Raw genomic sequence first — 15028 nt, forward strand, 5'->3', positions numbered from 1 at the left:
TCTGCTTGAGTCATTCTTAAGTTTCTTAAAAGTCCTCCTAACTACTCCTCACAGTTTGCACCTTAGGAGCTCTTAAAGTTCTTTGTGTTTACCACGCTCTAGTCTTAAAGGTGCACTGTGGAGTTTTGGTAGAGAAATGTGAAAGTTGGAGAAGTGTCTGTGGTATATGTTCATAACTCTATACACAAACTGTCAAATACAAAAATCTGGTCCCTGGAACACTGTTTAAACATAAAATGTTACTCGGGACGTTATGGTGGGTGTCTGGCAGCAGTGAAAGCATAACTCTCCTGGCCACCTTTTCTGCTCCAAACAGTGTTCCAGGGAGCCATTTTATTCTTCGAACAGTTTGTGTATTAAGTTCAGAAAATAAAGCATATAATTGTTTCACTTCTCCAACTTTCAAATTTCAATACAAAATCTACATAGTGCACCATTAACTTTAAGGGGAAATAAAACAAGATGATTCTAAGAATTTTCTTAGAATTTCATCACTAGGAATAACTCTTTGAATCAGAATCAGAAGGAAGCTTTATAACTACAGCCCCCAGGCATGTTGCTGTGATCTTACCAACAGTTTGGCAGGTTGAGAGTGATGCTCCCTCCTATGTGCTCTCCAAAGCACATGTATCCTATGGTGCCCAGACTGATGTAGAGGAACGTGACGATGCCCATCCCAGAATACAGAACGGGGATGAATCTCTGAGGCCTCTGCATCTTGTTCTCAAGGGGAAGAACCTGAAGACCCCACAGAGAAAGAGACACAACCACGCTGTTAACTGCACAATGGACCAAAAGAACGAGTCATTTGTGGGTCATCCTCTTCACTTGACATTTGAACATGAGCCCAAAGACTTTTTAAAAAGTGTCTTTAAAGGGTTCCTGTGAGCTTTTCATTTTTAAAATGTCACTTCCTCTCAGACTGCCATGTCTTGATTTTGGACGTTATAATGAAGGCTAAATTTGGGTTGACATTTCAACATATGAGAAAGTTCAGTGTTCTCTCAGCAGTCTGGATGCTGTTAAGTGAATACAAATGAGAAAACTTCTGCAGAAATCTCTTATCAGCATATCTTACTATATTGAAAAACAGTTCATGTTGCAGACCGTTTTCCACAGCTTGGCAGTAAAGTTCTTAACTATCTCTCTTAGCTAATGTCCAGTTTGCTTAAGCAGTTTTTCATCTCTTGAATGCAGAACAACAAAAAAGTTTCCTGCGTTTTTTACGATCATGCCGGGGCAAAACACGCTGATAGATGTGCAACAACTGCCAGTGATTAAACGGCCTGCTGATCACTGAGATGTATTCTTCCAAATGTATTTTATGTGAAGCTGGAGTACAGTGTGATGCATGCTAATGGCCAATTTGTACTGTCTCCACATGATTATGAGAAATATGTTTATTTGTCTGTAACGGTCAGGAGTCAGGATGAAAAACCTCTCCTGCAACAAACCGTCAACACATTCTAATAATGCCTGAGCAATATGACGGATGACGAGGCCGATCCACACTTCAGAGTCAAGTATGTGAAACAGTTTAATAGGTGAGCTTTACTCTCTTTTATGGTTTTGAATTCATAATGAGCATCCAGGCATCCAGCTCCAATCCAGGCCAATGCAGGTCCAGTTTTGTTACTTTCAAACTACTTTTCTCTCATAACAGCCAAAAGAACCAAAATACATTAAATAAAATACATATTATGTCTGATAACCTTTTAAAAATGGCATATAAGAAAGTACCTGAATATATTATCTGGATCAGGAATTAGACATTTTAATGAAAAAAGGAATAATGATCATAGTGTAGCTCAAATTGGTTCCAGATATAAGCAGGGTCTTAATGATGTCTTCTGTCAAATCCAGTCATTATAATGTATCCAGAAAATCACATTAATTATTATTCTAATAAAAAACAGAATAAGTAGAAGAGGGAGAAAGAAGTAGAAGAATATGAAGAAAATACTAAAAAATAAAACAAGAGGAAGAAGAAGAAGAAAGATATAGAAAAGAAAAAGAAGGAGAAGAGAGCAGAGGAAGAAGACAGAGAAGGAGAAGTAGAAAAAGAAGAACAAGAGCAAGAAAAGGAACTACTAAATGGAGAACATCATGGTTGAAGATGAAGAAGGGGCCAGGGAAGAAAAAGAAAAAGTAGGAGAAGACGATGTCGGCAAAGAAGATTGAGAGGAAGACAGAAGAAGAAGAAGAGAGAGAAGAAAGGAAAATAATGAGAAGGTTAAGGGATCGACCAGGCAGGAGAAAAATAAGCAGCAGAGCAAGAAGACAAATGCAAACTAAGGTAAAGTGAAGAATATGTTGAAGAAGAATAACAAAAAAACAAAAACAAGGAGAAAAAAAGAGGAACAAGAAGAAGTGAATGACTTTGTATTGTTCTAGGTTGCTGCTCTATAGCTTCTCCTGGGAGCAGCTTTATGGGTTCTTTAAACTTCTCTTTGTTTCTACTCTGTATAATACAAATACCCCAGTTGTTTCTAAACAATGGCCAGGTTTCTTATTATGGCCAGTAAATTTGTGTTACCAGGCCCAAGGTACAAGTACTTAGTACTTCACTCCTAAACTGTGTGTGTCTGTTTTGTGGGTCTGTATGCATTGTTTAGAACATAAATATCAGATGTAAATGAGTTTAAGTTATCATTGGCCGGTCACATACCACTCCGATCCCTTCGAAGGCGAAGATGGCCGTCCCAAAGAAGAGAGGGTAGTCTTTAGCTCTGCCCACCTTCGGTAGGTCGATGGGGTAGTGGATGTTCTGTAGGAAAATAAGAGAAAAATGTAAACACTTACTGTACATTCTATACATATCAATGATCATATCCTACTGGCTGCTTTGTCATTTCTGAATACCAGTCTACAAGTCTACATCTAATTATGTATAAGATTTACAGTAAGAGCCCCACTGGTATAATTCATAATCACATTACGGTAGACCACCTTGTGCAGAGACGAGGTTGCTTCTTGGCCTGTTGGGCTTGTTTTGTTTTCCACTAGTTGCAAATTACATTTGCTTGTAACAAAGTTATTTAATATGATTACCTTTTTGATATGTCAATGTGAAATAAGAGAATAGAAAGGGAGGGCTGTAAATACTGTGAAATGAATAAGAGACTGTATACTAAGTCTCTGTGGTCAAATCTGAGTGGATTACTTCTAGGCAAAAAAAAAAAAAAGGTCTAGATACACGACTGACTGTTTTCCAATCTTATATCTCTTATAAATCAATATCTAACAGCCTGGATTAAAATTAGAAATGCTCATCAGTTAGCAGTTTCTGTCCTACTTGAAAAATAAAGTGGATGACTTTTTATATTATGTTTTCATCACAGAGGAATATAGACTTGAAAATGTGTGAAAGAAAAATTATGTATGTGTTAATAAACTATATTCTGATAACTGATTAACACTCTGTTTTGTTCAGGTTTCCTTTAACATCAGGACACTCTCTAAACTGGCAGCATTTTGCAAAACTGTGATAAATATAAATCTCCCAGCCTAACTTCAAACTAAGTGAATCTTTTGGGGGAGGATCAGTAGAGTCGGCTGGACTTACAGCTGCTGACAATGCCTCTGCTATAACGGTGAAACCTCTTTATGATTTCACTTTGGATGGCCATATTTTATATTCCTCTTAAAATGAAAGTCAGCCGGATGGGTATAAACTTTACAGCCATGATGTACAGTCATTAAAAGGAAATTGAAGCAGGCATGTAAGAAGTTGAACCACGTTAATATTTGGGGTTAACTGCAGAGCTCGAAACCAAAAAGAGGAATTAAATCAAACGGAGCGAAATAAGGGAGCGATTCCAAAAGTTTTTAGTCGTGCGTGTAGCCTTTATGCTCCAGCTTTCTCAAAAAACTCCTTGCTCAGGTGATCCATCAGCCCCAGAAAAACCACACAGGCCACATATATCACTTAGTGCTAAATCTTTGTACACTTTCTGATGCAAGAAATTGCTTTTTTTTTTCAAGGCAAGGCCGTTTCTCCGGGAACACGACTGCTATATATCTGTAAAAGGGCAGACGCTGCATGATGAAATACTCCATAACAGGAAACCAGGTAATCTGCAGACTCTGTCACTATCAGTTGTCCTGTTATCCATAACAACTAACAACCTGGGGGACCCAATCAGCAGAGTGGAAACAGAGAGAAGGATTATAATACACAGGGAGGGAAAAATCGCACTTTAAAAGGGCTACTTGTAAAAGAAAGTGGAGAAAAGGTCAAATTAGATCACTGCTGTGATTACATATTCATAGCTTATAGTCCTGCTGCACACAGTAAATCTCTACCGTAATCACCACAGTACTTTCATGACTACACTGTGTGCAGTAATTGCAGATATTCAATGCAATGCATTTACTTTCTGTTGAAAAACATAGCTAAACAAATATTCTGCACTTTTTCAGCTCGTCCAGATGTTTCTCTGAATCAAACAGGGACCTGTTCTTTGATTTTTCTCTACCAGGTTTTGCAAGAGAAATTAAACTGGTTGGTAAATGTATTCCTAGATGCATTAGATGTAATGATGTGCATGACAACAATATACCCGTGGCACCAGAGCAGCAAACAACAATCACTATTCTTTGTGCTGATGTTTCTACATCAGAGAAATACAAACTTTTACATTAATGTCATGTGGGGAGTTTTTAGCTGGTAGTTAAACAAAATTATCATTATTTGTTTTTTTAAAGATTTATTTTTGGGCTTTTTGTGCCTTTAATGGAGAGATAGGACAGTGGATAGAGTCGGAAATCAGGGAGAGAGAGAGTGGGGAATGAAATGCAGGAAAGGAGCCACGCGCAGATTTGAACCTGGGCCGTCCGCTTGGAAGACTATAGCTTCAATACATGGGGCGCTCGCTCTAACCACCAGTGCCCCAAACCAACTGAACTCTATCACAATTGCAATATTATTCACTGTAACTGCAGTCGCACAATTACACCAAATTGTCAGTACTATAACATACATTACAAAATCAGCAAAGAATTAAGCTGTCACACTTCGTCCATAGGTGGGCGTCAAAACCTATACAATGCAAAAGTTACTCACAGGTGCTTTAAGTTGAAACTAAAAATAAGTTAATGACAACTGTGATGTTGATTTCTGCAGCTGGAAAGTGCATTTTGTAATAGTAAACATGCTCAAACCTAGAAACAAAATATGCTCTGTATTTGTTATCTAATTATCTCTTTAACTATCTGAGCCATGAATACAGTTGTAATATGAAAGTCCCTGCAGTTCTTGCCAATATTCTCTGTCTTTGTGACACAGCTGTTACTTCTGTTGTTTGTTGTCATTTGACTTTGTTGGTGTCTCAGAAGAACTAGAGAGTTTCAGATCAGGAGAAAGAAAGGTTTCATATCTTTTTAAATGCCTCTTCAGAGAACTAAACATTTTTGAATTGGGTCGAACAAAGAGTCTTTAATGTTTTCTCATCAAAACAGATATTCACTCTACTACTGTGACGTCAAAGTGGTCATAATACAGGAGAAGCAAAATCTTCGGCTTCAATATGCAAATCCTAGATCAAATATATAATACAGAAGGATTTTTATCTGTTGAGCATTTGCATGCAGACTGGATGTATGCTGTATTCAGACTGCAGATTCATAAGGTGCGTTAATTGGTTTAACTAAGTGTATTTTGTGACCTGACACAAAGTTTAGAGAAAGGGCCATGCTGATGAGTAGAGCTAAAGTCAGTAAACCTTCTCTGAATTAAAAAAGGGTTGAACTGAGAAAGAGATACGAGATAAAACTGGTGCTTACGGTCAGAGAGTAGAAGTAGATGAGGATCAGGCTGGCCGTCATGACCAGGTTGGCCATCAGGGAGAGGGGAGCCAGGTACTTCAGGTTGGGGGTGAAGACCAGTAGGATGAAGGGGGGCAGGAAGCAGAGCATGTAGAGACGGGAGTCGAAGCTCGGCACCAGGACTTGCGTCTGGTTGGTGAGGTTCATGTGGCAGCTGAAGGTGGTGGCATTGGCTGCTTCAACCACCTGGAAAAGACATGAACAGAGGGAAAATATCATGTTATAATGAGAAAGAGGGTAAGTTCTTAGTATTGTCACTACTGGGACTAAAATATTCCTCATCCAGGCCAGGTGTTTAAAAATCAGAACAGTGACTGACTGGATGGGGTCAGACTTAGTTATTTTAATTATCAAGCAACTAAAATGGTTTGGGTTTTTTACATGTTGTTTGCATGTTCAGAAAGTCACCTTCTTTAGATTATTCATGTTTATATAAATTGTTATCAGAAGTTAATGATGATGTTTAAGTTATGTTACAATGATAAAACACATGATCAAAATGTTTAGTGTGTGTACTTCCATGATTAACTGATACAGTTGACAACTTTGTGATTTGGGACAATTTGACAATTTAAAATACAAAAAAAAAAAAAAAGGTTTAAAAACAGGCAGTGTTTAAAATAACCACAAATAAAAGTGCAAAGGTTTTAAGAAAAGTAGAGTATTAAATTCTGCCAGGTAAAGTTCATGTTGCAGCTTAAGAATAGAGACCACCAGAGTAGACAGATGCTACCATCTAGTGGTAAAAAACTAACACACAGAAGGGCTCTCTCCAGGTAAAGTCTTTGACCAATGGTCAGAATTTAGAGACCAGATCAAATTCAAACACAGAAAAACCACATGAGATCTCAGTCTGACGAAGAGCAGGTGTGCTTGAAATGTCACCCTGGTGAAATACATTTCTGGAATATTGGAGCCCTGCAGTGGGCAAGCCATCTTTGTCTTCGATAACTCTCGTCTCATATCACATGGGAAAACATTCACTGTTAGTCAGTGACAATTTGAGTGACATTCAAAGTTACATTGTTAGATCTACAACACAGGATCAATAGGGGGGGATAAGTTCACCGGTCAAAGGTCACACAACAACCAAAGATAAACAACAGCAAGTGGAGGAATGTTTGAGCTGGAGAAGTTAAAATCTATTTCTTCACATCTTGTTTGGAGTTTGTAAACCATGCACTCACTGAACCTACACACTCTGTGTGTGTGTGTGTGTGTGTGTGTGTGTGTGTGTGATCATGACCTGCTTGATATTGTCGCTGAGGAAGACAAAGTAGACGCAGCAGAAGCCGAGCTGGGTGATGATTAGAAACAAGTTCACAGTCTGTCTGAGTGAGACAAAAAAAGGGAAGAGGTCAGATAAAGGGAACAAAATGAGTTTCTGTATCTTTCTGTTTGTTTTCAAATGTGCAATGTAGATTAACTTTATCCACTTACTTACTTATAATACATGGTCTTAACATGGAAACTTTGTTTTGAAAAGTGCCACATAAATTCAAGTATTTATTTTGAAAAATGAACAGTTTTTTGTACAAATTCCAAACTTTCTTGTTTGAAAAGTGTTCAATTGGCCGTTTAAATGTTTCTGCTTTTTATTACTTAATATTGCACAATTCAAGGTTTTGCAGTTACCGTATTTTAGAGAAATTAAACTCTAAATATCTTCACTGAACTGGGCACTGGTAAACATTAGGCCTGAAGTATAAGATTCCTTGAAAATGTACAGGTTTATAATAATTTGAGGAAAATAAACACACAAAAAAGAAAACATGAGCGGGGGTTGATAAAAGATGAGAAAACATTTGAGCAGAGTTGTATTCTTGTTTTGATGGGATCAGTAGTAGGTGAAACATTTGTCTTACTTTCCCCACTGCGATTGTCTCCTCAGCCATGAAACGTTTTCCATCCCATACTGCATCGCTTCACCATACGTCAGAAATGGCCTGTTCACTCTGGAGGGAAACACAAAGTCACATTTTTCAGTTCACATCTCATTTGTTTGTTCAGATAAAATGATATGCAGAATTGCAAATAACTGCAGCTCCTGACATGGCCACTTGAGGCTTCTCCAACAGCGAGGTAAACCCATAGAGGCCCATGTTAAAAAGCCAAACTCTATAGAAGTGAAGACCACCAAGTATAAGTATGCATGTTAACATAAGGATACTTGTACTATATATTTGCTCCTCCTAAGAATTAAATAAAAGTTGCAGGAAACCCTTGACAGAAACAAAGGAAGCATGACATTATGAAATAAAAAACTCAAAATTAAATTAAATCTGTGGGGGTGCTGGTGGCGCAGTGGTTACTATGTATGGAGGCTGTAGTCTTCCAAGCAGGCGGCCCAGGTTCGAATCCAGCCTGTGGCCTCCTTCCCGCATGTCATTCCCCACTCTCTCTCTCCCTGATTTCCGACTCTATCTACTGTCCTATCTCTCAATTAAAGGCACAAAAAGCCCAAAAATAAATCTTTAAATTCAATCTGTGGCTCATTACAACTGCTAATAATAATGGGCATTTGTAGATTTACTACTTTATACTTGTGGGTAGTGTTGTCAGAAAATCCAACCAGTGGCTCCTGCATGTCTGAGTGAAGAAGAGGATGTGAAGCATCAAGCTCTGTAATAACGAAATCCCTGAAACATTATTTTTCTTATTTCTCGGATTGATAAACAGTATGAGGGGTAAGTAGAGTACAAGTGCAGTTGAATCTATTTCTGCAGGCCTGTAGTACATGCTCGTCATTCATGCTCTCTATCTGCTTAATCCTCTTTAGTGTTGCAGGGCAGTGCTTGCGTATGTCCCTGCATGAACAGGGCAAAGGGTGGGACGGAGACACTGTTTAAAAGCAACGCACACTGAAGCTCACACTAATGGAGCTCTGAGAACAAGGTGCAGTGCATATGAGTGATGATCACCTCAATAGTCACACAATAACAGCTGTTAAACAGATAATGGATAATTCTAGGAGTTTATTGACTCAGTTATATAATCGGGTGGCTTTAAATTTGACTTGTGACAACATTTACTGCAGCAGTTTTGACTGGTGGAGCTGATAACAGGTCAGTTACATTATCACTGCTTTGTTGACTGACAAACACTCAGTCAACTCAGTGTCCATATGCTGTTTATTACAGTGGGGAAAGGGTGGAGAGACACAGACACCTAAGTAGAGTTTAATCTGTCCGTGACAACACACAGTCTCTGTTGGCACAGTGGACAACAAAGTATACATGTGGCAACCCTAGCAGAAGCCATTGGTTTTACGGTGCATACACTGTTAGATTATAAAGCAGCAAACAGCCACAGTGGACCTGCTGTGAGGGAATGAAGAGAATACCAAGAAATTATGAATTTGAAACACCGTGATAAAAACAAATATGATTACATCCTTAGGTTTGGATTTGACTTTTTTGGTTCATATAAGTAACTTTATTGAGGAAACAATGTTATTTCCTAATCAAAATATTTATCAAGGAATACATTCAACCTTCATTACTCCAATGGTTTTGTCCTAACCATTGATTAATAAAGGTTTGGCCAATCTGGAGCAACTAGAGGTTGAGTATTTTGCTCACCTGTGTCATAGCAGTCCATTGTGACATTCACCAATAAATATAAATACATGTTTACAGTGCATCATGATAAATACAAATATCATGCATTTTGGTCTATTAAATCTCATGTGCATGATGAAGGATTTCCTGTTTGCTTTGTTAGAAAGCATTGACATTATTCACGTCTGACATTTCAGTGACATTTCCCTCCACTTAGCCTGCTGGTAGTCAGTTAAAAGAGCAGACTGATTGCCAACAGTTGTTTTATAAGTCTGTTAATGAAGTGCGGCTTCATTATGTTCTTTTTTTCTTACTTTGCACCAAGGTGGTGTGAACATTGGACCAGCATCCTCATACAGTGGACTGCTACGATTCCCATACACAGCAGGCTGACAGGTCCGAGCTGGAGAGAGGGGCAGAAAGGACACATTTCTTTTTAATTTAGATATGATTCTAGTAAAAATCGAAAAATATCAATAGCTGTCTTGAAACAAAAAAAATTCCAAGCTAACCAAATATTTGGTCCTTTCTTGTATTTAACTACCATAAATGGCAAGCAAACAAATTAGAAATTAGCAAGTTAGTAAACTTAAGTAATTAATTCAATTAAATAAACTGCACTGACACTAAAACATTACATATGTTGTAGCCATGACAACGAGCTGCATATCAGAAAAACACAAAACAGTGGCAACAACTCCAGCATTACACTATTTACTCATGCTAGTACATAACATACAGTATATCAATTCAAGTTCTCTTTAAGAGATCATACAAAATACGTGCACAGCTATAGAGAGGAAGGAGTGTGACAGGACCAAACTAGGTCAAGCATAAGAATGATGCAGTATCATGTTGTTGGACTGTTTCATGAACTTGTCCTTTTACTTTCACAATGGTGTCTATTGTTTTATTTAAGAGCACTGTGGGAACAGATGGTCTCTTATCATGTAGCACTTACATGCTGTCTCACTGCTTTGAATACAATCTTTCACTTTGGTGCGACATGTAAATGTTTCACACCTCGACCACAGATCTCTACACAATTCTGTGAACCAAGGTCACAGCTTGGTAAGTAACACTCCTGGAACATCAGAAGTACATGTGAAAAATTTAATTAAGAATGATATAACCATCGCTGTTTAAGAGCATTTACTTTCTTGCTACCTTATTGATAGATTCATGCACAAAAAAATAACACAGAAAGAGAGGGTTGCTCTGCAGCAGGTGGCCTAGCAAGCCTGAGTACATCTGTATTTTATCATGAGTATCTGACAGGAGTTAGAGCAGAATCTAATACTGTGTCTCCAGAACTGAAATGTGACCCGATATGATCAGATAATAAACGGTGTACTTACCACCAGACCTGCATTCTTAACAGCCAGAGGCAGACCCAGCAGCCCCGTACCAATGTTCCCTTTCAACAAGTGGATAAGAGTCTGACAAAAACTGCAGAAGGAAAAGAAAACAACGTACATCTGCTGTTAAGACCAGATCAACTTTGTTTATATCACATTTTCAACTCATTCAGAAGACACTCCGTTGTTAATGACTGCTTCCTGTTCAGTACGTATTCAAGTTTTAAAACTTACGAGGTCCCCGTCCGTTCACCAATCCTCTCATAGTTACGTTGAGGTCTCGAAGGTCCTGGAGGAGAAGGACAGAGAGCATCCATTTCTGATGGATTTTGGTCAGAGAGCAAAGAACCTGCAAAGAGGGAAACACAAGAATATATGAGGAAAAAACTGTGTTGCATGTTGTAAACAGCAGCATCATAAAAGAGAGATTTTACAGTCTAAGATGTTGGCAGATTTATATTGATGTTTATTTCATCAATTTAAATGTTGGCTGTTTTATGACAAGACAGAAATGAAATTAAAACTTAATCATTAAACAGCTTCTTATAACAACTGCAAAATAAACACAAGTGATAAAAGCATACACATAAATCATGTATAATATTTACATTTGTGCAACAATTAGTCAGCAATTAATCAGTCAATCCAAACTGGTATTAGTCAGAAACCACATCTGCCCTAAAAAGCATGAGTGTCCCATATTCCACTGACATGTTCCTGTTTGAAACTGGATGTCTTGGTGGTTTTGTTTGTTGATAGCCTATTGTGAATCTATGAACTAAATGCAATGAAAATAAGTAAAAAGTATTTAGTTTAAAACTGTTGTTTGATGTCTAATGTCAGTTTCTTACTTTCTTGTCTTGAATTAAATCTTCAGCTCACATGCCGTACGAGCTCAGTATGAGTGTTACTTTGTTTTTGATCTAACTGTTTTTTATCTTGCGTTAATCTTGCTTCTCTTTGGTCTCACTGTGCATTAGGCAAAGCACGAATCAAAATCATCTTGTGACCAAATCTGATAGAGAGATTCTATCAAAAAGTGTGTCCTTAGAACCTGCTGACTGACAGTAATAAACACATTACTTCTTTTTGGTACAACTGTCTATCATGAAATTAAATCAAAACAAATGTCATGGACTGAACAAAAGCCCTGCTGCTGTAGTCAGCTCCTTCCACCGGCTTGTTTATTGATCTGAGACACAGCGCTCAGGCTGCTGGCTTCAGTGGAATTTACTTCAGTCTCTCATGACTCTTGTTACCCTTAACCATCAGAGAAGAACTGGGGGCATATTTCAGTGAAGGAGAGATGAAGAGCAGAGCGTTCATTGTTGCATCAGCAGGCTAAATGTCTACTCACTGTGTGAAAACGAATACTGAAATGAAACAGGCCCGTCTTTAAATCACAAAGCCCTGTGTTTAAAAATCACTCGGCTGAACTCTGAGATCACTCCTGACAACTACACAACAAAACACTGATGTATAAGCAGTGTTTCCCCTAGGTTTACAGCGCTGGGGGGGTGGGGACAAGCCGACATGCCGACACGGCGACACGACAACACAAACACTTGAAGGAATCTTGGTGTCCCCTACCATTATATTGGGGGGCGGGCCGCCCCCCAATATAATGGTAGGGGAAACACTGATAAGTACAGGAGGTTCAATTTAAAGTTCAGCAGAGCATGCATACACCATACATATTATATCCAAAAATGGCTGGCTGAGCCGAGTCTGACCTACCTAACAGATCATCAAACAGAGCACTGGTGAGCTTTAAGTAGCTGGGAGTGTCAGTCAAGTAAATCCAAACACAGGTCCTGGAGAGGGCAGGAAGTTAACTAAGGGTTGCACATCTGCAGGATGGAGTTATAAGCTGACTTTCTGGTTTGCAGTTGAAAAGGCAAATAGACTGCCTGTCCATAAGTCGCCACCTGGATTTAACTAAGCAAATAGGTAAGAGCCTCCCATTGGATAATAACTGCATGGGCGATTATCTTTCAGCTGGCAACAAGTTATTTAACCCCAACTGATGCAATGAGTAGCTTCTCATTTCTTAAACTACTATGTTTAAAGACCCATCCTGTGGTTGTGGAAAAGATGTTAAGTCTGTTTGAGAAGGGTCAAATCATTGGCATGCATCAAGCAGAGAAAACATCTAAGGAGATTGCAGAAACTACTAAAATTGGGTTAAGAACTGTCCAACACATTATTAAAAACTAGAAGGAAGATTTACCCTGTTCCAGGGTGATCAGGGTAAGAAGAGAGGCAGATGAAGTGATGCACCCATCATGCCTAGTGCCTACTGTACAAGCCTGTGGGGGCACTGCTATGATCTGGGGTTGCTGCAGTTGGTCAGGTTCAGCAACATTATGTGCCCAAAGAATGAGGTCAGCTGACCATGAATGACCAGGTTATTCCACCAATGGATTTTTTCTTCCCTGATGGCACGGGCATATTCCAAGATGACAATGCCAGGATTTATCGGGCTCAAATTGTGAAAGAGTGGTTCAGGGTGCATGAGACATCATTTTCACACATGGATTGGCCACCACAGAGTCCAGACCTTAACCCCATTGAGAATCTTTGGGATGTCCTGGAGAAGACTTTTGCGCAGTGGTCCGACTCTCCCATCATCAATACAATTTATTGTTGAAAAATGAATGCAACACTGGACGGAAATAAATCTTGTGACATTGCAGAAGCTTATCGAAACAATGCCACAGCGAGTGCGTGCAGTAATCAAAGCTAAAGGCGCTCCAACGAAATATTAGAGTGTGTGATCTTTATTTTTGGTGGCGACTTTTTTTTTGGCCAGGCAGTGTATTTGCAGGGTGTGTTTTACCAACACAAATATGCATGGCTGAAAATGAACTGCTCTCTGTAACAATACAGATTATAAGTAAAGGATATTTGAGTGAAGCTGGGCATATACTGTACAATTTTCGTCAAATTAAGACCTGATTTTTGAGTCAAGTGGTAAATTGTTCAGTGTACACTGAGTCACAACGGCCAATAACGGCCCAAACTGCTGTTCCCGACTAGTCAGATGATTTTCTGTTATATTGAAAGATAGACGCAGAGCAAAGCTGATTCCCCAACTCTGGGACTTTTTTCCTGATTGGGCCTTCACAAACTGACAGACAACTTTTAAAATCACCATGGCAACAACAGGATTGCCTGTTTAATCTGTCGTCCCCCTCCTATCATGAGAGAAACATTGGCAAGAAACAACTGCGGACCTCCAGCTGACAGGGAATATTAGTTACGATTAAGCAGCTAGAAAGCATGTGTTTATTGTTGATGCAGATTGTGTGTGTGTGTGTGTGTGTGTGTGTGTGTGTGTGTGTGTGTGTGTGTGTGTGTGTGTGTGTGTGTGTGTGAGAGTGAGTGAGTGAGTGAGTGAGTGAGAGCAAGCGTTTTTGACGGTGTGCATATTTGAGCCGTGCATAGGAGGCAACTGAAATGAAAATATGTAGATCTGACTTCAAACCCCCCTCTGAGTTTTCCATTGACAATTGTGTATGCTCCATCCCAATGTAACTTGTAAAGTGTGAGTTCTCAGGTCAAGCCGGACTATCTGGGGATTCCCCCGAGGCTTTTCTATGACCCCTTGTCTACGCCAGGCTTTACTTTACTTTATGGAGAAAATAAATGACAGCTGCTGTACATTAATCAAAATGTGTTTTAATCCTTTGTTGTGACATCCTGCCAAATTAATTAGACATTAAAGCTGCTTTAATGATTCTCTGTCAAACATCCAACTAGGCTTACATATAATCCCACTGAGTCTACTTTAGATTATGGTGGATATAAAGTGTGTGCCATACCCAGAGTTGTGTTATTTCCCATTATAATGTACTGACAAAAACAATGCACATGTTTGACATACCTTCACCTCTAGTGTCCACATCACTGGAGGCCATCATGTTGGGACGGGTTGTTGGCTGGGTGTCGTCTCCCCCAGCCTCACAGATCGTAATGCTGGGAGGTCAAAGAGTCCAGCATTGACAGCTTTGCACTACAAAAATAAATATATCAGTGTAAGATTCAACATCATCAAATAAACCTTTAAACATTAATTCAGTGAATGGAAGTTACACGGGCGGATCTTCATGGCGTTTAGTGACGTGTTGCTTCTTTGATTCAGTTGTTAGCATTTGTAAATAAAAATTTTAAATTTCAGAGTGCAAAGGAGTGGGCAATTTAAAAATGTTATATTTAAAAACTAGAATAAGGATGCCTGTAATATTTCCCTTTATGAGTATAATAAGTAAGTAATAATACATA

At 38.9% G+C, this 15028-nt stretch overlaps 1 protein-coding gene across 2 annotated transcripts in view; it reads right to left on the reverse strand.

The window, feature by feature from the left end:
- The window catches only part of slc36a1 (solute carrier family 36 member 1), a 39359-nt gene extending 24600 nt beyond the window's left edge, over positions 1 to 14759 (reverse strand). Inside the window, exons 1-9 of one of the 2 annotated variants that reach the window (XM_061048572.1) lie at positions 14631 to 14759; positions 10979 to 11093; positions 10745 to 10835; positions 9701 to 9789; positions 7692 to 7781; positions 7073 to 7157; positions 5785 to 6012; positions 2669 to 2767; positions 572 to 738 (exon numbers count right to left, since the gene is read on the reverse strand). In XM_061048572.1, the coding sequence (XP_060904555.1) occupies positions 572 to 738; positions 2669 to 2767; positions 5785 to 6012; positions 7073 to 7157; positions 7692 to 7781; positions 9701 to 9789; positions 10745 to 10835; positions 10979 to 11093; positions 14631 to 14667 (1001 nt within the window). In that variant the 5' untranslated portion in view covers positions 14668 to 14759. Of the gene's footprint in view, positions 1 to 571; positions 739 to 2668; positions 2768 to 5784; positions 6013 to 7072; positions 7158 to 7691; positions 7782 to 9700; positions 9790 to 10744; positions 10836 to 10978; positions 11094 to 12481; positions 12616 to 14630 lie in introns of those variants that run through there. The other variant, XM_061048573.1, reaches the window with a different exon arrangement.
- Between the last annotated feature and the right edge of the window lie 269 nt (positions 14760 to 15028).

Source organism: Labrus mixtus, chromosome 10 (assembly GCF_963584025.1).
Source record: "Labrus mixtus chromosome 10, fLabMix1.1, whole genome shotgun sequence".
Lineage (NCBI taxonomy): Eukaryota > Metazoa > Chordata > Actinopteri > Labriformes > Labridae > Labrus > Labrus mixtus.